The following is a 26,031-nucleotide window of genomic DNA, read 5'->3' on the forward strand; positions in this document are numbered from 1 at the left end:
GAATTTTGACACAAAAAAACGTCTTTTTTACGATGTTTTATTTATTTATTTATATTTCATTGTATTTTATATCCGAAGTTGGGAAAGATTATTTTTTTAATAATCACCATTAACTCACAAAAAAATGTCAAAGTTGCCTCTGAAATCCTGAAAAAAATAATTCTTTAATGGCCTAGTTATCCTAGTTCTTCTAAACGACGCAACGGATTTTGATAAAATTTTCACTATCATTTAGAGATTTTCTTGCGGAAGGTTTATATATACAAAACAAGCATATTATATTTATACAAAGTAGAGAAAAGACGATGTTTTGTAATCGAGTTGTAAAAAAAATATTTTCGGGCACTTACATTGCTAACGCTGGCTAAACCTTATGAGATACATCAAAATAATGTATTAAGGAATTGTTTATATTAAAAAGGCCTACATAAAAGTCTTAGAAGGTATATGTCTATCTCCTAACGATTACCCCTAGCAACGCCGGGAACAAATCAGCTAGTGTAACAATAAACATTGAAAATTTCAGAGAAATTAGTACAGTACTTTTTGTGTTTATAGGGCACAAATTAAGAAACATTCATTTTTATATATTTAGAAAGATATCTGAAGTGGGTACGTCACCGTATACAAAGTTAAGCGTGTCGGTCTGTATCTCACTATTGGAATAAACCTATGATACATTTTAACAGAACATACAGAATAAACGTGTAAATAATATTATTTAAGTACAAAGATGCGGTTTGTTCTTATCAGAATTTAAACATATTTATTTATAGAGCGATACCAGCTCACAGACCAGCGTACACGAACCAATTCATTACAATCTTCAGTACCGCGCCGTGATACCAGCCGAGACGATTACGACTAGCATCGCGATTATCAATCAATCGATAATCGTGCAGTTACGATTATTTAAGCCCTCCGCCCTGCGGAGAAATATGAATATTGCTAATTTATTAAAAAATCTAGTCAAATTATTGGTAATCCGGTAAATAACGGGACTGCAGGCCGTTTCCCGATAAAATTTAATAATTTTTTAGTAAATCGGAACACCGTTAATCGTACAACAACGATTATTCTATACCAATAATTGTACAACAACAAGTAATGCATAACAATAATTATACAACAACGATTATTCTATACCATTAATTGTACAACAACAAGTATTGCATAACAATAATCGTACAACAACGATTTTTCTTTGCCAATGATTACAACAATTATTGCAAAAAAATAATCGTACAACAATGATTATTTTCTACCAATAATCGTACAAAAACGATTATATAATAATTATAATCGTAAAATAACGATTATTCGATAGCAATAATCGTACAACAACGATTATTCCGTACCAATAATCGTAGAGCAACGATTATTTTATACCAATAATTGTATAACAACAAGTATTGCATAACAATAATAATTTACGAAAAATTGTACAACAACAATTATTTCATAACAATAATCGTTTAACAACGGTTATTCCATACCAAATATCATACAACAATTATATTGCATAAAAATAATCGTACAACAAAGATTATTCTATACCAAACGTCGTTCAACAACGATTATGCTATGCCAATTATCGCGCAACAAAGATTATTCTACATCACTAATCGTTCATTCACGATTATTTCATAACAATATTATTCAATGCAAATAACTGTACAACTGATTATTCAATTACAATCGTCGTAAAACGACGATTATTCCATACGGGTAATCGTACAAAAACGATTATTCAATACAAATAACTGTACAACAACGATTATTCAATTATAATCGTCGTACAACAAAGATTATTCCATACCGATAATCGTACAACAACGATTACTCCATAGCAATAATCGTATAACAACGATTATTGAATTAAAAACGAAGCCGAATATAGATAATACATAATCAAAGTGCATGACCATTAAAGCAAGCGTCAGATGCCAAGTACTCGTAGTTACAGCAGATTCTTCCTGAAACCACTTGAAGACATCGCGTTGGTCTCTGAAAGGATTACTCCTTCGTAAGAAATAACGTGAACAACATAAAAGTAATCTAGAGCGATGTGAAAGAAAATGACAACAGACGTCGCCAACTTGTTCTAAACGGACCAAATAAACTATCGATAATTTTCATATTTATCTGAACATTTTTGATTATTATAGTAGCGAAATCCTATTTTAACTCGACTGTTTGGCTATTTTGATTAATCTTTATAACGAATTGGTGTACATTATGAATACCAAAAAATATAATTCAGATAAATTGAAGGTTTTTCTATCGTTTAGCTTCAGTAGAATACAAATAAAAATAATCATTACTCAATAAAAAATATAAATGTAAACAACTAAAAAAAATAATTTAATCAATAGAAATGTATGAACGCGTAAAGGAAACAACTTTTAAAAAATACAGTATTATAGCTAAGATTATCTGTGACAGTTTCACTTGATTAAATTTTTTGCTTTCTTATAAAATTATTTACAAAATAAATAAAAAACCAGTTTTGTTCTTGAAATCGAACGTTTCTAGACTACGTTTGTCAAGCGATTTGAATGCCTATTACCTACGATATAAGGTATACCAAGAATATACACATTTTCGGCTTGTAGCTTCGTCTTATTTGTTTGTACGTTCCGTTTCCGGTTTCGAAAATCGCTGCATCCACTTTATTATTCAATCAAGCCTTATTTTGCAACAGGTGGTTATCTTTGAGGATGCTTTTAAATATTGCTGTAACTACCTATCTGCTTTAAGGAAGTTTAAAAAAAAAGCTTTGTCATTGAGATAGTGACGTTTCTTTGGACAAACTCTCCAATCTAAAAATGTCAAACCGTGTAATATCGCCCAAACTTAAAACTGTCCAACGTCATACAGTTTAACTGTCAACTGTCACAAATTTCTAACGTCATAATGTCAAAAATTAAACAGTAGTTCTCAACTGTCAAACTGAGACGGAGACAATGTACAATTTTAAAACAGCTAAACTATTCTACTAAAACTGTCAGTACTCAAAATGTCTAATAAACAAACAAATTTCTAACGCCAAACTATCAAATGTCAAACTGTCAAATGTCAAATTGTCAAATGTCAAATGTCAAACTGTCAAACTGTCAAACTGTCAAATGTCAAACTGTCAAACTGTCAAATGTCAAACTGTCAATTATTTAAATAGAATTGCGAAATTAAAAAAAAACTTTGTTCATATAAATTAATTTTGGCACTATAAATACATCTAAATGAATTTTAAATTTGTTTCCGGTAATTAATACAAATCTGGACTGGAGTCAACAACCCTACTTACCTCGCCAAATGCCGATCGGGAACGACTGACAATGATTTCCAATTTTGACTGATGTGATTTCATCCGATTTATAAATACGTATATGTCCGCGTGTGTGCATGCGATTGCGTCCAAAAGTTGATAAAATGTATTGTAATCGTCAAAGAGCATATCTGATGAGTTTCAGCTCGATCGGATGTCGGGAAGCGGGTTAATTTCCGCTTCCAAAATTTGCATTCAATTCCCGAAAACGAATGCATGTAAATTTTACAATATTTTTAATTAAATTGTGAATACAAAATGTTATAATATCAGTTAAAGTTGTTTTTTTAACCTTGACAAATCTAGACACAAAAAATAATGAACGTTCAGTTTAAATCCTTTTTTTAAATTCTATCAGCTATATAATTATCTACTATCTATGAATATAAAGAAGTTCTATTCGTTTATGGCGGCGACGTGAATTTGATTTGTATACAAATCTACAGTTTTATTAAGATAGTGATGAAATTTTGCACACATAATCTTTAAAACAAGAGGGAGGTTACTGTATACAAGAAATTTCGAAATCTCTGCGTAAAGCCAGGTAAACGCAGTTCAAACAACGGCTAATCTTCTTGTATCTTGACGGGCGGGCGAATGGATTTGATTTGTATACAAATCTACAGTTTTATTCAGATATTGATGAAATTTTGCACACTTGATCTTATAAACAAGAGAAAGGGCACTCTATACACGAAATTTTGAAATCTTTGCGTAAAGCTCGGGAAACGCAGTCAAACTTCAGCTAATCTTCTTGTATCTTGACGGGCGGGCGAATGGCTTTGATTTGTATACAAATCTACAGTTTTATTCAGATAGTGATGAAATTTTGCACACTTGATCTTAAAAACAAGAGGAAAGTTACTGTATGTAAGAAATTTCTAAAAACTCTGCGCAAAGCCCAGCCAACGGGGAATTAAGCTAGAAATAGATTATAGAACTAGAGGTAGTTGTAAACGTGTTTCATCTTTTTACCTGTCACAGGTATACAATATAAAAACACACGCGTATTCGAATGCAACGTTTTATTTATTATTGGATAATTTGTATAGCGCCGCTTTTGTGAGATAGTGTCAAAATTCCAAAGCAATCGGCGAAGAACTTTCAGAGATTTAAGACTTTGAACAAACGAACATTGACATTTTTATTTACGTAAATGCGCATTTATTTTGTTTAAATGATCGACAGATGCTCAGATTAATTACTGAGACAACGCACGTGGTTTCATTGAACTAGTTACAGTGGACACACTTTACTGGCCCCTTCATAAACATTTAAAAAAAACAGCTAAAAATTAACAGCTAAACATTTAAAAAAAACTTGATATACAATAAATTACCCTGCTTATGTTTGCGCTCGTAAAACTCGAAAAGTATTCGACCGATATCGCTGAAAATTTCAACGTTTGTTCTTATTAGTGCCAGGAGTATTTAGAGCCTGTTGAATGGTATAAAAAGTCGGGGACGTGCGAGGAATACTTAACGCAATATCAATGGAATAAACACTGGAATGAGTTACGGAATCGAATTCAAGTCGATGTAATGTAGTTTTTTAATTATTTTTATAAGTAATAATTATTAGCCTGAAACACTCATCCACATTGAAAAATCTCCTGATAAAAGATACATGGCCAAAAATGTGTATATTCTTGGTATACCTTATATTGTAGGTAATAGGCATTAAAATCGCTTGACAAACGGAGTCTAGAAACGTTCGATCTCAAGCACAAAACTGGTTTTTATTTATTTTGTAAATAATTTTATAAGAAAGCAAAAAAGTTAATCAAGTGAAACTGTTACAGATAATCTTAGCTATAATAATGTATTTTTTTATAGTTGTTTCCTTTACGCGTTCATACATTTCTATTGAAATTTTTTTTTTTTAGTAGTTTACATTTATATTTTTTATTGAGTAATTTATTATGTTATTTGTATTCTACTAAAGCGAAACGATAGGAAAACCTTCAATTTATGTAAAGCATATTTTTTGATATTCATAATGTACACCAATTCGTTGTAAAGATTAATCAAAATAGTGATTTAGTATTAAGCTTAATACAAAGCGTGGTGTTTTCTCTTTCTAACAACGTTTAGATCATAATTCTAAACATAACGACAAGGGAGACAGAACGATTTCTATGATACCATGTGACCTGTTGCCAAAAGCGAATATATTGACTATACGTGTAATCTATGGGTATATAATATATTCCCTATTGGCCCGAGGGGTAATCTATGGGTATATATATTCGCGAATTTACGAAAATATATTTTCTATGGGCGCGGCAGTCAATTTATGGACAATGGTAATACTTGGGAATATCTTCGTTACCATTAAGTATTTTTAGAAAATTCTAAAAGTTCTGTAGTCTGTATTTTCTAATTAATGATACTACACTTGTAAATAACATACAATTTCATTGTAGGATACAATATTATTGAAATCGTTAAAACTAATAATAATTTAACAGTTGTATAAATATCACCTTAGAACTTGACACATTTAACTTTGTAGTTTAAGAAACTACATTCTCTTAGTATCGCCCCGAAAATTTGCTTGAAATGATTTTGGCCATGTTTTGTGACTAGATCTGTATAACTCCACGCATGAGGAAAATAATTCCGCTCAAGGGATGCTGTGTAGAGTGTCTTTTTGAATGAATTAGTTAACCTGTTGTAGGAGAGATGAAACACAGAGGCCGGGAAATCGTTCCACAGCCGAGCTGTTGAAATCATGAAGGAATCGTAAAAGCAACCCGTTCTCACGCTAGTTCCTCGTAGCATCTTCCATTAAAATACCGGTAGAACAAATACAGCATTCTCACCTGACGCCTGTGCTGTAAAGATTGCATTATGGGAATCTAACAAACGGACGGAGAAAAATGAGTATTGCTGATTTATAAAAATCCTGTCAAAAACGTGACAGTAGGCCGTCTTCTAATAAAATGGTCGTGCTTTCCGAATAAATCGGAACACGTGTTCATGCACCTGCGTTAATACGATAATTTTTTTACAAAAATTCAATTCATTCGTTAAGAGCCTGCAGTCCAGTTTTTAACAGGCTTACAAATAATTTCAAGCGATTTTTTTCAGTAAGTTTCCTCGGTGCGTTTTTGTAAAGGGTTTTTAAGGTATTTTGGGGCTTCAGACCGGAGGTGGCTGCCGAAATTCAACTGTGGGGCGCGCGGGGTTAGATTTTCACAAGTGACATAAAAAATTATAAAATATATATGTACACAATATAATAAATAAATAGTTTCCGCCGGTCGTAGGTGATAAACAAAAAGATTAATTTGAAGGACAAATTAATACGTGAAAAAATAACCACATTTAAAAAGCAACTAACCTTTACAAATAAATCAATGATTCTTACAAAGGCGATGCAATTCGTAAAATTATTTAATATACTATTTAATGCTAAATCACTATTTTGATTAATCTTTATAACGAATTGGTGTACATTATGAATACCAAAAAATATGCTTTAGATAAATTGAAGGTTTTCCTATCGTTTTGCTTCAGTAGAATACAAATAAAATAATAAATTACTCAATAAAAAAATTAAATGTAAACTACTAAAAAAAACATCTTTGCAATAGAAATGTATGAATGCGTAAAGGAAACAACTTTAAAAAAATACAGTATTATAGCTTAGATTATCTGTGACAGTTTCACTTGATTAACTTTTTTGCTTTCTTATAAAATTATTTACAAAATAAATAAAAATCAGTTTTGTGCTTAAAATCGAACGTTTCTAGACTCCGTTTGTCAAGCGATTTTAATGCCTATTACCTACAATATAAGGTATACCAAGAATATACACATTTTTGGCTTGTGAAATTACGCGTATTTCGCTGAACTATGTTCAGTGGATATACTAGGGAATTACTGCATTTAGTATCGCACGTACGTTTGTTTACAAGCTGTAAAAAACACGTTTTTTGCTCTCAACGGTGTGGAGTCAGTGAGATTATGTCAGTCCCAATTGTCGTATGTTGTGATTCTGAAGGTACTGAGGAAGGGAAGGAAATGAGTAGAGGAAGGTGGGGTGTACCAGGATATTCAAATCTAGTCACCAAACATGGCAAATGTTGCTATTTCATCTATTTACATCATTGGCTATTATTTTCTTATGCGTTTCGTTATCCTTCCATCTAGAAAACTGGAAAGTGCTATATTTTTTGTTCAATTAGTATGAACATGATGATTTTTCGGGACCCAATATGACAAATGATTATTATCCTTAGGAGATAGATATATACTTTTCTTACTAACCACATGTTACTGTTTCTTACTAACCACATGTTATCTAGATTTTGTGAGACAATAACAAGTCTAGTATAACGTCATTGATTAAAGATATTTAAAAAAATCACAAATCTTTATTTAAACGCTACTACGAGAGATATTGGTTCAATTAGTGCAGTGTCGAGCAACACTGAACAGGCGAATCGGAACCGTTCGGAAAGACCGAGCGCTTCCGATCCGGTCGCGTAAACAGCGAGCGCTGCGCGGAGCCAGCCGCCAGACGGAAATTTACCCTGCTAGCGAGCACACGTTACCAAACTAAGATTGTACAGCTCGGTTGTAATAATATTATATCGTAATAAATTTGAATACGAATCATCCGCGTTTCAATCACACAAGAGCCTTGCGGTTAAGTAAAAAGTGTAGTAAAATACAAAACACTACAATTAAAAATTAGAAATATAAATAAAAATGTTAGTTTGTTCAAAATCTTTGAAAATTCTTCACCGATTGCTTTGAAATTTTGACACAACGTTGCATTGGAATACGCGTGTGTTTTTATATACATATCTTATATAGATGTCACCTGTGACAGATAAAAATATGCTTTTAAAAAAAAAACAGCGATATCTGTTGGACCTAAAAGCAATACGCGTTATTGTTTCTCAATCTGCACAGACAGACAGAGCCAAAGCAATGCGTTTCGGAGTACAGCTAGTTCCTCTCTTTCAAACCATCGTCCATAGAAGTCCCTGAAAATAATTTTTCTAAAATCTATTCCCTCCAGCACAGGAACTACTGTGAAAACTTAAGAAAATGTTTATATTTTAAATACATGTGTCTCATAATAATGCAATAAATTAAGACATATATTGTTAAAATAATACTTCAACAAACTTTATTTATATTTTTTTTATATAAAAATGTTTGATTAGTAATTCTAGTAAATGAAATACATCGTTTCTGCCGGTGTTCAATTTGTAATAACACAAACTGGTATCAAAAGCAGATAGAAAAAAAAGGAATTTTCAATAATTTTACGTATTTTATTTTAGGTTTGTTTCGCAGGTAGTTTCCGCCGGTGTTCGGCCAATATTGTAGTATACTAAAGTAGATGGAACCCGTCATCGAAGACGGGAAAAAATAACGTTTCAAATAATTTAAACTGAACAATTTACGCATTTCAAAAGTGAAGTAATGCAAAATCATGTGTTTTTGGTTTGAAAATTTGGTCGCCTAGAAATGTTTCAGATGCTTGAATTAAATACTGCGAGTAGAATACATCTTGGCCTTTGAAATAATCGAGTATTTTTTTACATAAGTCTTTTTATAAGCCCAGAAAAAAATAATGTAAAGGCCTATGAAAACTGCTTTAAAGTTAAAAATCTCCTACTTACCAACCCATTTTCCTGTATGATTTTACTGTATAATGTGGCAAATTAAGTTATTTATAAAATGATCGAAAAAAATTTAAATATTTATACATGAACATCCACAAAATAAAATAAAAGGCACTTTTTGGCCATGTTTTTTTCTTGCATAAATCAAAACAGGCGGGTGGTGTTAAGCGGGAATTTAAACCTTATCGCCATCTACGTAAGGGTTATTAATGATAGCAGCTCAATTTAAAATATTACACGACGTAGTGCATCGCCTTAAATAGGTTATTATACTACTAATAACTATCAGGTTGTTTCCCGCAGGGGTAGGCAGAGAGAATGAACCGGTATTTATACACAATCATTGCTTTAATAACATTCATACATCGTATTGTAAACGGAGAGAAAACGATTCGCTCAAATCTCTAAATGTATAAAATTAATTCGGTCTGTTTGTGCGCTTAGTTCTTCTAAACTACGCAACGGATGTTGATAGGGTTTCAACTATAATTTAGAGAATTTCATCCTGAAGATTAATATGTATAAAACATGTTTGTTATATTTATACAAAGTAGAGAAAAAAAATCCATGTTTTGTAATCAAGTCGTAAAAAATATTTTTGGGCGCTTACATTGCTAACGCTGGCTAAACCTTATGAGATACATCAAAATGATGTACTACGGAATTGTACAACTTAAAAAGGCCTACAAAAAAGTCCTCGACGCCTTGTGTCTATCTCTTAAGAATAACTCAGCAAAGCCGGGTACACGTCTCATCATCGTTTCTAATGACTTTATATCACTTTTTAAAGGTGTGTTGAATTGTCACTGTGTTGAGTTATCATGGAATCATTCGTGAGTTACTAAAAGTTTATCAGAAAAACCTGTTGATTCATTCGTAAGACCTGCAATCCTGCATTTAACCGGAATCACCAATAAATTGAAGAGATTCTTAATATTTTTTTTCTCCGCGTACATATATTATATACCTTTGTTATTCTGAATCAAGTATTTGTTCCACTTGGTCGTGCCATGTTACTTCCATAATTCATATTTGATCTGCATCACCAACGAAATCTGAGCTTCCCTTTTTTAATCTTGCTTATTATTACACTTATATCAACGTTTTACAAAGCCACATAAGATCTTGCATGATTCTATCACACATGCGCCTCAGGGATCTCATTTATTTAGCAAATTTTAAAAGAATAGGTAGGTATTTCTAATAAAAACATCTTTTTACTGAAATACAGCCATTTATAATTGAAACGTTGCCTGAAATGGCATTAAACGGGTCAAGTGATTTTAGACTGAATGCTATTTGTATGGTAAAACCATGTATAGAGCGAATCAAGGAAGAAATATATATTGTACGTATACATGAACAAAATACTTATGAGGAAGTTACAAGCCAAAAATGTGTATTTTCTTGATATTCCTTATATTGTAGGTAATAGGCATTGAAAACGCTTGACAAACGGACTCTAGAAACGTTCGATTTCAAGCACAAAACTGATTTTCATTTATTTTGTAAACAATTTTATAAGAAAGCAAAAAAGTTAATCAAGTGAAACTGTCACAGATAATCTTAGCTATAATACTGTATTTTTTAAAAGATGTTTCCTTTACGCTTTCATACATTTATATTGAAAAAATGTTTTTTTTTTGTAGTTTACATTTATATTTTTTATTGAGTAATTTATTATTTTATTTATAACCACTAAAATGGTTCATTAGCTACATTGAAAATAGACAACAAATTGTAAAAATAAATAATCAAGAAAGTGACAAAGTAGGCAACAGGTATGGAGTACCCCAAGGCAGCGTCTTGGGTCCCATACTGTTTCTCATCTACATTAACAGTCTAACTGAGATAAGCCTAGGGAACATAGAGTACAAAGTAATCAGTTATGCAGATGACACTGTAATTTTATTCAAAGCCCAATCATGGGAAAACGTCTTCAAACACACGGAAACAGGGATGACTGAAGTAAATAGATGGCTAATAAATAATCTACTGACACTAAATATTTCTAAAACTAAATACTTAACTTTCAGTAAAACATTAGCTGGTCAGCCAGATAGTCACCCACAACTTCATCTTCACCCCTGCACAGTTACCTCATTAACTAACTCACGCTGTGTTTGTGACAAAATTGATTATGCGCAAAATATTAAATATCTCGGTTTAACTGTTGACAATAACTTAAAATGGGATCTCCAAATCAACATAATTACAAAAAAAATACGGAAACTCTCTTACATCTTCAAAACAATTCGAAACATTATGTCACTACCTCAGCTAAAAATATATATATTTTGCACTCTGTCAAAGTATTCTTATGTATGGTATTTCAGTATGGGGAGCAGCAGCAGAGACTCATCTCAAATCACTTAAAATTAATCATAAAACAATAATCAGAATTATGTTCAGAAAGCCTTATCAACATCCGACAGAACAGCTAATGATCAACAATAACCTATTAGACATAAATAAACTATTCATAAAGAAGATCATCTACAAAAACTGCATAAAAATATCACCACACTTCATAACTCACTCGCAAAACACAAGAGCAAACACACACAATCAATTACAAGTACCATATATCAAATCAAATTTTGCCAAAAAACATGAATCTTACTTGGCACCACATATATTCAATAAGTTTGTAGCCCAAACAAAGACCTATGTCGCATCTAATAATTTGAATTGGGTATTCAAAAGATTTTTAAACTGGTTGAATGTCAAAGAAAGAAGAGAGATAAGTAATATTCTTAATATCTAAAATTATATATTTTCTTTTTTCTACTCTGTTTCTAATTTCTGATTTTCCTCTTATTTTATTATTATTATTTTTACTATAATATTTATATTTCTTTTTTTTTCTTTTTTAACCACTTATTTGTTTTTATGTAATTAGAAATTGTTAGTTACCAGCCTCAGAACAGACTTTGTCTAGTGAGGAGGGTAAGGAGAAAAATCATGTATGTACATAACTAATAATAAATAAACGCCCGGGTTGCCGGCACTGAATTGAAATTGAAAATTGAAATTTGTATTCTACTGAAGCGAAACGATAGGAAAACCTTCAATTTATCTAAAGCATATTTTTTGGTATTCATAATCTACACCAATTCGTTATAAAGATTAATCAAAATAGTGATTTAGCATTAAGCTTCGCATACCCAATTTCTACCGATTTATAACAAGTTTCTCGATAACTAAGTTTTAATTTTAAAAATATATATATATTATTGAAGATAATATATACAAAATTTGTTATGCAGAAACGTTAATTATATGAAATTAGTAACAGCGCCATCTGTTGCGATGTAAAAGCTCTTGTTTATATTTGCACAGGCAGACTGAGCCACAGCAGTGCGAAGCAGGGTATAGCTAGTTTTATTTTTAAATAAATACATTCTCTTCACAAATCCCGTATTTTAACAATTGTAATAAATAATATACAATCAAAATTCCCCAATTCCTCGTATATGCGCACAATATAATACAAAATTTTACAGCATTGACACTTTTGGTAATAACCTAAAGACATATCGATATGAAGTAATGCGTACGATCGATTATTAATATGAGAGTATGGAATATATCGGGAGCATCTCCTATCCTCTTCCTATTTTCCTCTTCCTTTAACACCAAATCAATTTTAAGATATTAAAACTTCATTTCCAATGAACTTTAGCATAAAAAACTTCTGTGGCTTGACTTCAGTTAACTTGTATATTTATATCTATCATTGTATATTATGTAAAAGCTGTTTGGTTCTTACAAATAAATAAATGAAATAATAATTTATTTTTTTTTAACGTTGACATAAAATAGAAAAAAACGTGGCGTTTTGTTGCAGTAGTTTCCGCCAGTGTGCGCCGTGTTTCTAGGCAAACTGAACGACAGAATGCGCGCCGGATGCCGAAGCCCAGGACAACCAACACACCGATACACACCAATACACACAATACATACAACACACACAACACAAACACACATTATCAGAAACACCGAATATTCTTATCAGCGATAATTCATTGATTCTAATAATAACGAAATTTAAATGTTTTTTTAAAAATTTTATTGAGTGATTTTTTGATATGCTCTCAGAGATTGTTCTGTTTCCCTTATCGTTATAGATAGAAATATGAAATAAACGGTGTTAGAAAGAGAAAGCACCAAGCTTTATATTCAAATATAAAAAAAATACGACTGAATAATTAAAATGTATAATTCTACGAAATCAAAGTTTCAGATCGCAAATTTTAGATAAAATTAATCAACTTTGTGAATTTTTATTATTATTTTTTAATATGTAACGATTAAAAAGTGAGGTCACAGTAATGTTTATGATACATTTGTCTAATTAAATATGTGTTTTTTTTGTTATCAGTAATTTAAGTTTAGTATTTAAATAAAAAAATAACAAGATGAGCCATTTTTAAACTTTTTAATGTTTGATTTAAAAAAGCATGTTGAAAAATATTTAATTTATAAGCGAAAATACATTCGATTTCTCAGACATTCTGACAAGCTTCTTTAAGAAATATATACGGTCAAAATGCCAGAGGCCTGAATTGTTAATATTTTTTTTATTGTAAAATGTGGCAAACTATGCGTTTCAGACTCATTTTAATATGTTTGCACTAAAGCTTGGTAAACTATGCGTTTCAGACTCATTTTAACATGTTTGTACCGAAGCTTGATAAACTATGCGTTTCAGACTCATTTTAATATGTTTGTACCAAAGCTTGGTAAACTATGCGTTTCAGACTCATTTTAATATGCCTGTACCAAAGCTTACTATGCGTTTCAGACTCAATTTAATATGTTTGTACTAAAGCTTGATAAACTATGCGTTTCAGACTCGTTTTAATATTGTTGTACTAAAGCTTGACAAACTATGCGTTTCAGACTCATTTTAACATATTTGTATCGAAGCTTGGTAAACTATGTGTTTAAGACTCATTTTAATATGTTTGTACCGAAGCTTGATAAACTATGCGTTTCAGACGCATTTTAAAATGTTTGTACCGAAGCTTGGTAAACTATGCGTTTCAGACTCATTTTAATATGTTTGTACCGAAGCTTGATAAACTATGCGTTTCAGACTAATTTTAACATGTGTGTACCAAAGCTTGATAAACTATGCGTTTCAGACTCATTTTAATATGTTTGTGCCGAGGCTTGGTAAACTATGCGTTTCAGACTCATTTTAACATGTTTGTACCGAAGCTCGGTAAACTATGCGTTTCAGACTCATTTTAATATGTTTGTGCCGAAGCTTGGTAAACTATGCGTTTCAGACTCATTTTAATATGATTGCACTAAAACTTGATAATCTATGCGTTTCAGACTCATCTTAATATGTGTGTAGCGAAGCTTGATAAACTATGCATTTCGGACACATTTTAATATGTTTGTACAAGCTTACAATGCGTTTCAGACTCATTTTAATATGTTTGTACAAACGCTTGATAAGCTATGCGTTTCAGACTCATTTTTAATATGTTTGTATTAAAGCTTGATAAAATTGCAAATTTCAACCTTATGGCCTACAGCGTTATGGGCGTTTTACGCTTATCTAGTGTTTAAATAGGTTCCCATGTAACGCTTTTGTTTTTTCCAAACATTTAAATATATCTCGTGCCCCAAGGGTTGTGGCGCCAAGTGAGGTGAATATTCCATGAATAGACTGTTGTTTGTTTCTTGTTAGTATATATCTTATTAGTACCATCACGCCGTTACCCCGCAGGGGTAGGCAGAGAGGACGGACCGCCAAACAACTCGGTCTTGACACACACTTCTTGCCTCATTCACATTCATACATACGCTTCTATTATTCTGACTCTTGACATGGCCCGACTCAAGTATCTGACTCACTTGGTCGTCTCTGACTTGCACTATTTGCGGATATCCACATTTCTCACACGATCATACCTGATTTTACCACGTATACGCCTCAGGGATCTAATTTCTACAGCATTCAGGTACTACCAAAGAAGACTCTTATTTCTGCAATGTAATGAGATATGGAGACGAATTCTTGTATGACACGAACAAGTGAAAAAAATACTAATGACAATACAATCATATTATTTCCAACTTTAAAATACACAAAACCTAACTCCGAATCATTCACAACCAGGAGCAACGCCGGGTACACATCATCAGCTAGTTACAAATAAAAATATTGTGAAAATATTGACCTACATACCAAACTAATTATTATTATTAAACGTGTCTCTTTGATAAACAAAGAATAGATTCTAATAAAATATAAATAATTGCTGACAAACTCAAAGCTAGGTTCAATGAGCCAGTTCGTTAATTAATTAATTAAATAAATACATTTTTATATTATAACCTGATGCTAATGTCTTTCCACCATTCACCACTATATACCACAATGCTACTGTTAAAAAAACTACATTACACAGACTTTAATTCGACTTCGTAACTCATTCCGGTGCAGAATATTCCTCGGGCGTCCCCGACTTCTTATGACATTCAAAACCACAATCTAAACACTCATTGCACTAATAAGAACAAACTTCGAAATTTTCAGCGATATCGGTACACTACTTTTCGAGTTTTGCGACCACAAACATACGCAGGCTGTTTTTTTATATAAAGGATATATATGATTTTTTTTATATAAAGGATATATACAGGGTGTATCGGCACTAACCCGACAAACTTTAACCAGCTATTCCTTAGCACATTTGGAGTAAAAAATGTTATGGGCACTTTGCTGTCCGGTAGCATTTTTTTTCAATTAAAAACAAAAAAATTTAAAATTTCCACACTACATCACTGTCATTGGCATTGCGTTTCGTGTTCAACAGCTGTTATAAGCAAGTATGTCAAAAAGCGTCTTCGCTCTTTCGCACACACTAAATAATAATAGTTAAAAATGAGACGAATGGTGCCGTGCCATTTCGTTGTGATTGTAGAAGTGCGCCAATATAGGTACACACGTGCATTATTCAACGGAATTCGAATAAAATATTTGCCAGATGGGTTTTCAAACTTTGACAAAGGATAAAACAGTGGTGACATGTGGTGAAAATATGAATAATAAATTTTTTATTAAAAAAAACGTCACCGGACAGCAAAGTGCACATAAGATTTTTTACTCCAAATATGCTAAGGAATAGCTGGTTAAAGTTTGTCGGGTACGTGCCGATACATCCTGTATATGTTTTTTTTTACACAGGAGGCCATGAGGAACATAATTTCCCTCTTTGGGAATGCTGTGTGGAGGGTCTCATTAAGAAGAGAAAGTAAAATAAAAGTAAAATAAAATATGAGTGAGAACTCATATTTTAGGAACGATAATGCGTTCTAACAATTGTTGTAAATATTTTTTTCAAAATGCTCGGGTAATCAAGAAATGTACAGAATCCCCGCATTTTCCCCGCAATTAGAGAAATTCTCCGCATATGTGCAACCCTGGTGTGAATGTTATTGACCACAGATATATTACTAATGTAGACTGGTTCTGATGAAACTGCATGTGCAGTCGTATTAACTAAATGGTGTGTTTTTTAAGGCGATGCACCACTTGGTGTAATATTTTAAATTTAGCCGCTATCAATAACAACCCTTACGTAGATGGCGATAAAGTTTAAATTCCCGCTTAACACCACCCGCCTATTTATGCAAGAAAAATACATGGTCAAAAAGTGCCTTTTATTTTATTTTGTGGATGTTCAGGCATAAATATTAAAAAAATTTCGATCATTTTATAAATAACTTAATTTGCCACATTATACAATACAATCATAACCGAAAATGGGTTTGTAAGTAGGAGATTTTGAACTATAAAGCAGTTTTCATAGGCCTTATGCATTATTTTTTTCTAGACTTATCTAAAAAATACTCGATTATTTCAAAAGCCAAGATGTATTCTACTCGCAGTATTTAATTAAAGCATCTGAAACATTTCTAGGCGACCAAATTTTCAAACCAAAAACACATGATTTTGCATTACTACGTATGGCATCGCCTTAATGGTATTTTATTTTGTTTTAAATGACGTATTTTAAAATCTACGCATAAAATATGTTTTGCTTTCAACACTGAAGAACACACTAGGTAAAATGATAGCATCTCTTCACTAATATTATTGTATAGTACCAAAGTGCAAAAATATATCCATGACTTGCGAAAATACCAGGCTATCTAGTCACCAAATGAATTCATTTCAAGTTATGTTTCGATTATGAAAGGGCAATTCTGAAAATATGTTCCTCTCTTTTTTTCTTACAAATTTTATAACTTTTAAAAATCATTAAAAGAATGCATGCAAGTAGCCCATTTCCACAATACTCGTGCAATATTATTTATGTAATGCTACGTATCACTTTACTTTGTGTAGCAAATAAAGCATACATTGATTTCCAAGAAATATACAGCGTTTATATTTAAAACTAAATAGTATTGCAATTTAGCATTCTATTGAATTTTACCAAACCCTCTTTTTGAGTAGACAATCATTTTTTGGTGTGAAAATCTTATGTTTCATAATCACATTTGTGTACTTCCATTTTCTGTATTTGTTTATAAGTTTGTCTATTTGATAGTTCTATTAAAAAAATCTAAAAACGCTACTAATATTGGAAAAATCTCTTTAGTTAAATAACGAAAAACGCCCACTATTATTGTAAACAAGTTCCTATTTTTATAATTTTGTAATGACCTACTTTTACAAGCTCTGTACCGTTTATGTTATGTTTATTAATGTTACGTTATGATATGTGTATGATATGTTTATTAATGTTACGTTATGATATGTTTATTTGTATATTATGATATGAAATGTATGTTTTATATGCTTATGTTACGTTATGATATGTTTATATGTATAATAAAGATATGTATATTTTATATGCTTATGTTAGGTTTATTTATGTTACGTTATGATATGTTTATGTTAGGTTTATTTATGTTATGATATGTTTATGTAAGGTTTATTTATGTTACATTGTGATATGTTTATGTTAAGTTTATTTATGTTACGTTATGATATGTTTATGTTAAGTTAATTTATGTTACATTATGATATGCTTATGTTAGGTTAATTTATGTTACGTTATGATATGCTTATGTTAGGTTTATTCATGTTACTTTTATTGATGTTACGTTACGTTATGTTATGTTACTTTATGTAATGTTTATATTGTATAATCATATGTATTTTAAATTCTGTCATTTGCTGTATTTGTTTAAAAGAGAAAATATTCGGATTTTAATGAACACGTGTTCCGACATCACGGTAACATTTTCGTAATTTGCTAAAAGTTTATCAGGAAACCTGTTAATTCATTCGTAAAGCCTGCAATCCCGTTTAGAATAAGAATCGCCAATAATTTGAAGAATAAATTAACAACATTAATTTTTCTCCGTGTGACTCGACGGCCGCCAAAACTCTGTGCGGTATATTTGCGTCTCTATACGCACTAATTTTGAAAATTGACCTATATTCTAAATGGAGAAGAATTTTTAATTTATAATGTATTAATTTGTGTTTATTATAAGATAAATATTATAAAAAATTGTTTACTGTCATTTTGACTTCCTTCAATAAAAATCAATTTCGAAGTTTCCCATTTCATCTTTGGCGATGCTGCGTGGAGCGTATTTTTGAAGAAGGGAGTTAACATGGGTCTGGAAGCGACTCATGTTGTAGGAGGGAGGAAACACAGAAGCCGGCAAATCATTCGACAGCCAAGTTGTTGAACTCAAAGAACGATCCGTAGAAACGACCCGTTCTTATATTGTGACTGAACAAAAAGTTGGGCGCGCGTTCGAAGCGGATAAATGACTCTACTTCAGAGCATCTTCCATTGAAATACCGATAAAACAAGTACATCATTGATACTGACAATTTTTAAATAGAGAATCATCATTGAATTACTTCTCATTATTAATTTATATTACAATATTAACGTAACACAATATTGGCAGAAACTACTTATAGAGGACGCACTTTGACTCGTGTACAACGAGCCTAAGCTGCAAACGCAAGGAGTTAAAACACGCAAAAAATGCGAAAGTAAAAAAAATATGTATAAACATATACAGGGGACCGTAAATTCAGTAATACGAGTTCTTGGAAATTTGTGAATCAACATAACAAAGAGAACTAAAAAAAAATTGCATCTGAAAACTTTGGACTCGATTTACTCAAAAACTAAAGCGCAAATCAAAAACGTTATTCCAAAAAATCGAACCAAATGTGATGTGGATATAAATATATCTCTTTTTTGTTGTGTTTTGATTTTTTTTATGTGAGCAGATACCGTACAAAAGTCCCAACAGCTATGGCACAATGAAACTATGGCATCCTCAATTGAGGCATGTCGTGTGACTGAAGGAGTGGGGAGAAGATTGGAATAGGTAGATGGGGAAAGTACCTGGCTATTCAGATGTGGTCAACAAACACGGCTAAAGCTATTTTACTGAGAGTATCTATCACTCTGGAAATTGCCACAAGTATTTATATATTTATTTATATTAAGACGAGTGTCTGGGCTCTTACAGATTTCGAAAATGATGAAATTTTGCACACTTGATCTTCAAAGCAAGATGAAGCTCATTATCTACATGATATTCCGAATAACCACCCATATATGTATATAATATTATTGACCGGTCGGTGGCTGAGTTGACATCGCGTTTGGGACGCACCCAGGCGTAGTGTGTTCAATTCCTCGGCAAGCCAAGTCCTCTATCACAACACAAGCAACATTTCCCACTTACTGCGGTGGCAGTAGGAGATTTTCAAATATTGTCAGGTTATTCGTAACTCGGGAATGTTTGTCTTTCTTTTTAAAAATTTAAATATAATTATTTATATACATATAGCTAGCCAGTTACGAGGAAGTCTGTTCTGTGAATGAGTCCCCTTGTGTCTTAGGACGGGTTGTTTCGGAGAATTTGAACAATTCATCAAATTTCAACGTTCATTTTCAAGTTCTGTGAAAGTCCTATTCAAGTTCTGTTACTATATCATTGTAGGCTAGTTGCTTGACAAAACTGAAATAAAAACAGAACTTGAAAAAATACACAAGTTCAAGTTCTGTTACAATGATATAGTAACAGAACTTGAATAGGACTTTCACAGAACTTGAAAATGAACGTTGAAATTTGATGAATTGTCAAATTCTCCGAAACAACCAGTCCTTAATAAGGCAAACTTTTGTGAAAATGAATACTGACGTGTACAACAAGGCCAGAAGATTTTTCCAAGAATCCAGCAGCTAATCCTGTACATATATCAAGTGCGCTTGACAATTGAATTTGGGATCCATCTCAAGACTGGAGCTCCACAATACTAGATAAACCTACTTGATTCAGTGCAAAATAGAGGGCGGTCCGTCAGATTGACAATGTTACCAGACCATATCTAATGCAGACACGATGTAGGTATGCTGAGTTTGTTCTACTGGTATTTTAGTGGAGCCTGCTCAAAATGGGTGGTTAAATCTGCATAAAACTATTATGCACAGAGAAGATCACAATTTTGAGGAAAATATAAGTATAAAAGTCGTTGGCACAGTTTTACTATTTTGTGACGTATGTCAAAAGTTAGTTAATGAATTGTCTGTAAGTGACATTGAAAATAAAGATGGTCAATGCAGAATTGGTCGCTCTGTTGATCGACGCGTTCTGATGGACAGAACTTCTTTCGGAACATAAATAAGAAATTGAGTTCTTCCACGAATATACCAGTTAGGCACATTTGAGAGGAAGCTACAAGCCAAAAATGTGTACATTCTTGGAATACCTTATATTGTAGGTAATAGGCATTAAAATCGCTTGACAAACTGAGTCTAGAAACGTTCGAGTTCAAACACAAAACTGGTTTTTATTTATTTTCTAAATAATTTTATAAGAAAGCAAAAAAGTTAATCAAGTGAAACTGTCACATATAATCATAGCTATAATACTGTATTTTTTTTAAAGTTATTTCTTTTATGCGTTCATACATTTCTATTGAAAAAATAGTTTTTTTAGTAGTTTATATTAACATTTTTTTATTGAATAATTTATGTTATTTGTATTCTACTCAAGCGAATCGATAGGAAAACCTTCAATTTATCGAAAGCATATTTTTTGGTATTCATAATATACACCAATTCGTAATAAAGATTAATCAAAATAGTGATTTAGCATTAAGCTTCGCCTTATGTTAACCTCTTTCATAATAACTGGTTTCAGTTTCAGAGATTACTTTAAAAAAAAATTCTGCGTGTTTAAATCGAATATTCCTGATAAGAACAAGGATGGATAATACGTATATTCGCTCATATTATAGATAAACCTCTTTTGTACCTTTTCTGTATTTCTAAGATAAGAAAAAAAATCGAATTTCTGACTAACTACTAGTTCTCCATAATGATGAACACATCCGCAATTTAGAATGTGTTATCAAGTACATAATAATACCGGTAAATTATTTTCATTTCCTTATTTAAAGTCGCTGTTTGTGCGCTCAGTTCTTCTAAACTACGCAACGGATATTGATATGGTTTTCACTATAATTTAGAGAATTTCTTCTAGAAGGTTTACATATATAAAACATGCATATTGTGTTTATAGAAAGTAGAAAAAAGTCGATTTTTTATAATCAAGTCGTAAAAATATGTTTTCGCGCACTATATTGATAACGCTGGCTAAACCTTATGAGATACATCAAAATAATGTACTACGGAATTGTATACCTTAAAAAGGCCTACAGAAAAGTCAAAGGTGATATATGTCTATCTACTAAGGAAAACCCCCCAGCAACGGGGGGGTACATGTCAGCTAGTAAAAAATAAATCTTTTTTTTTTTGTTTTGAACATACATAATAATATATAATTCTACGACATCTGAAATAATGAGCTCGGACCCAAAGGTTTTGGGTACTTAACCTGGAGTGCGCAGTCAAAAAAAATACATTTCACATAAGATATATAAATAATATACTGTATATTTGTGGCATATTCCAGAGTTGCGGATACTCTCAGTTTCGCCCTGGTGAAATGGAAAGCGCCGTGCTTAGTGATCAAATCTGAATAGCCAGCTGATTTCCGACCTTCTGCTTGCCAATCTCTTTCCCGTCCCAATTACTACCGCTTTTTGTCTGTGTCATATAAGAAATTAAATCAAATAAATACAGAAATTACTCAGTAATAGGTATAAATTATTTGTTTTAAGGCGATGCACTACGTAGTAATGCAAAATCGTGTGTTTTTTGTTTGAAAATTTGGTCGCCTAGAAATGTTTCAGATGCTTTAATTAAATACTGCGAGTAGAATACATCTTGGCCTTTGAAATAATCGAGTATTTTTTAGATAAGTCTTTTTATAAGCCCAGAAAAAAATATTGTATAAGGCCTATGAAAACTGCTTTAAAGTTCAAAATCTCGTACTTACTAACCCATTTTCGGTTATGATTTTATTGCATAATGTGGCAAATTAAGTTATTTAAAAAATGATCAATTTTTTTTTTAATATTTATGCCTGAACGTCAACAAAATAAAATAAAAGGCACTTTTTGGCCATGTTTTTTTCTTGCATAAATCAAAACAGGCGGATGGTGTTAAGCGGGAATTTAAACCTTATCACCATCTACGTAAGGGCTGTTATTGATACCGGCTTGATTTAAAATATTACACGACGTAGTGCATCACCTTAACATTATTTCTAAAATTTGGTCACCATTTATAGAAAACCGATGAGTCACACCTAAGTATATTTTACTGATAAGTAGGGACTTACGAAATTCGCGTTATTTTTGTAAAAAGTGTTTTTTTTATCATGAAAAGCTGTGATATTTTGTTAAAAAAGAATTAAAAAAAGTGGCAGAACGTCACATTTTTGATCTCACATAATAATTTATTTTAAAATACAATAAAATCACGTTATTTGCGAATTTTGCTTTGTTCTCTTCGACAAAGTCAGAGCTATATCAAACTGTGGTTAGTCAACCCCGACTTTTTAATTTTAATGAATTTCTGTAAAAACCTATTTACACAGAAATAAATCTCTAATTCTGCGAGTTACTTACCCACATCATTATTACCTAATAAAAACAGGTTTTTCTTAATTGTTTTATAATGTGATAACTATTTAAGGCAATAATTGTCATTCTCCGATCTACAAACTATAAATCATGTAAGCGTCACTTTCTTAATCTCGTTCATCACGATGACGTCATGGCTTAATAATTTATTAGTTCCCACTGATTTCCATGTTTAATTTACCACTGTAAAAAGGTAGGTGGATGAAAACGAACAGTAACAAAATAGGCAGTAACTGAATAGAACATTAACAGAATAGGCAGTAACTGAATATAACAGTAACAAAATAGGCAGTAACTGAATAGAACAGTAACAAATAGGCTGTAACTGAATAGAACAGTAACTAAATAGAACAGTAACAAAATAGGCAGTAACAGAATAGAACAGTAACAGAATAGAAGAGTAACAGAATAGAACAGTAACAGAATAGAACAGTAACAAAATAGGCAGTAACAAAATAGGCAGTAACAGAATAGAACAGTAACAGAATAAAACAGTAAAAAATAGGTAGTACGGAATAGAACAGTAACAGAATAGAACAGTAACAGAATAGAACAGTAACAGAATAGAACAGTAACAAAATAGGCAGTAACAGAATAGAACAGTAACAGAATAGAACAGTAACAAAATAGGCAGTAACAGAATAGAACAGTAACAGAATAGAATAGTAACAAAATAGAATATGACTGAAAAATAGGTTTGTTTAGGTTAGGTGAGGTTAGTTTAGATTAGTTTAAGTAAGGTTAGGTTAATTTAATTTAAGTTAGGGGAGGTTAGTTTAGGTAAGGATATATATGGACAGAGGAGGTTTGTTTGTTATTTTTCTAGAATGTGATCGTTTTTGTAATATTTAATCTCATAACCTAATAAAGATAAAAATAATTAAACATTCGGTTTGCATCTGTTCGCCTCCAATTGGCCGTTGGTCCCTCACCGTGGCGTACAGCCGGCGCAGCGGGGGCGCCCGGCAGCCGGCCACGGTACAGTGCACCCAATGCGACGGCCGCAACCAAAATACTGCTACTTATTTATTTTATTACAAAACTGTGACCAATTCCAATAAATGACGCAACTTTGCCGTTGAAAATCAACTAAATTAACAATAAGCTTCTTATAAATACATTACCGACTTCATTTCATATAGTTATTGCTTTTAAAACGTTAAAAACTAAAATAAATCATAAAAAAATAACGTTGAACCTCAAATATGAACACAATAAAACGTTTTCATAAGGAAAAAACGCATAAAGCGATGCAATATAAATAAATGTTAAAATATATTTAAATAAATGCATTTTACCGTGTAAAGCCGGGCATTTTCTGAAACTAGTACGTAGAATCCAAAAATAACTTTAACAAATATTTGAAACCAAAACAAAAAATGATAATTACGTCATTTTGAAACGTAATTTCACGAAATCGACAAAGGATTCACATAATTTTATGAAATTTGATATAAAATATGAAATTATGATTCCAAATATAACACAAATTAAGTATTTCAACAATAAATATATAAAATAATATAAATACCATAAATTAATAACTTTACCTTGTACGTATCACCCTCCATTGCAGAAGAAATTGCAAATTTATCCAAAATTCTTCATTTTTATACGAGATATTCACAAATTTACAATAACACAGCACATATTTAAAATATTACTTAAAAAAAATTTAAAACAATCTTTATACAAAACACGTTATTTAAAAATAATTATAAAAATGACAAATTTCAACAACATACGGTGGTATATCAAATATAATTATTAATCTATCATTACACTATTTAAAATTATTTATTATTAAATGAACACAGTTTGAACAACATTTAATCATTCTAACAACATATAAAATCGATTATTATTCACATATCACAAAATTATTGTTAATTATGTTAAAAATTTTAACAGAATTTGGCGGGTTTACGCAAACACTGATTCAAGATGGCGTCGGAGAAACTTGTATTGAAATTTATGTTCGAAAATTTAAAAAAAATATAGAATATTGGAAGTACTTTTGATTGTGTCCAAATGTTAAGTGTAAGCACAGAATTAAATACCCGTAGAGACGACGCTCCGCGCGCGCTGTCTGGCGGTACTGCTCTATGCAACGCATTGGCCCTACCGCGGCGCAGATCGAGCGGCCGTCTAGAGTGGTAACGGCGAAACTGAAAAAACTGTGCCCACTTTAAAATTTTAAAACACATTAAATTTAGCGGTTAAACGACAAAAATAAGAGAAGAATAAAAGTTCCTCTGTGTTTCTCCCTCTCATAACATGGATTTCTTACTCGTTCCTCTCCTTAAAGGTATCCAAAACACAACATCCCCAAAGATGACATTATTAAGTGATAATATTTTCTGTGTTTTTCATGCAGAAGAATTTAAGAATAACAATACATAACTTACGCAACCTGATCTATCCTTACCTGAGAGTGGCAACGGCGAAAGTGAAAAATAAACTGTGCCCATTTAAAAAATACTTCAAATTTTGGGGTTCCATCACATAAATAGGCAATAAACTCGGCTGTGGAACGATTTACCGGCCTCTGTGTTTCCTCCCTCCTAAAACAAGAGTCTCTTGCTCCTTCGTCTCCTTAAAGAGACCCTCCATTCACCACCCTCAAAGTTGACATTATTAAAGGAAATTATTTTCTTTTTTCTGGAGTTAGTGAAAAAAAAGAATTGAAATATATAACCCAACATAAAGTAATCAAACGACGTAACCTTACCAAAACTAACCTTACTAAATAACCACTAAGCTGTTTCTCCTAGGGTGGACAAAGGAGACGGACTGCCAAACAACTCAGTCTTAACACACACTCATTGCTTAAAACACTTTTATACATCGAATTGTGACATGCAGAGCTGTATGACGGTCAAACCTCTCTGCCTACCTCTTCAAGAATACGGCCTGGTGGTTAGCAAAAATTCAGTAGGAATTAGCATGTTAATTTATGTTTATAAGTTATCTTATGTCTCTTCTAAA

At 31.8% G+C, this 26,031-nt stretch overlaps 1 protein-coding gene across 1 annotated transcript in view; it reads right to left on the bottom strand.

Annotated features, from left to right (window-relative positions):
• LOC149414042 (uncharacterized) overlaps positions 1-25,127 on the bottom strand; it is a 121,881-nt gene extending 96,754 nt beyond the window's left edge. Inside the window, exon 1 of the mRNA XM_089643965.1 lies at positions 24,594-25,127. Coding sequence (XP_089500091.1) covers positions 24,594-24,614 — 21 coding nt within the window. The 5' untranslated portion in view covers positions 24,615-25,127. The remainder of the gene's footprint in view (positions 1-24,593) is intronic.
• Positions 25,128-26,031: the final 904 nt, after the last annotated feature.

The sequence above is a fragment of the Hesperophylax consimilis genome, chromosome 20 (genome assembly GCF_061612785.1).
Source record: "Hesperophylax consimilis isolate HC1 chromosome 20, BYU_Hcon_1.0, whole genome shotgun sequence".
Taxonomy (NCBI): Eukaryota; Metazoa; Arthropoda; class Insecta; order Trichoptera; family Limnephilidae; genus Hesperophylax; species Hesperophylax consimilis.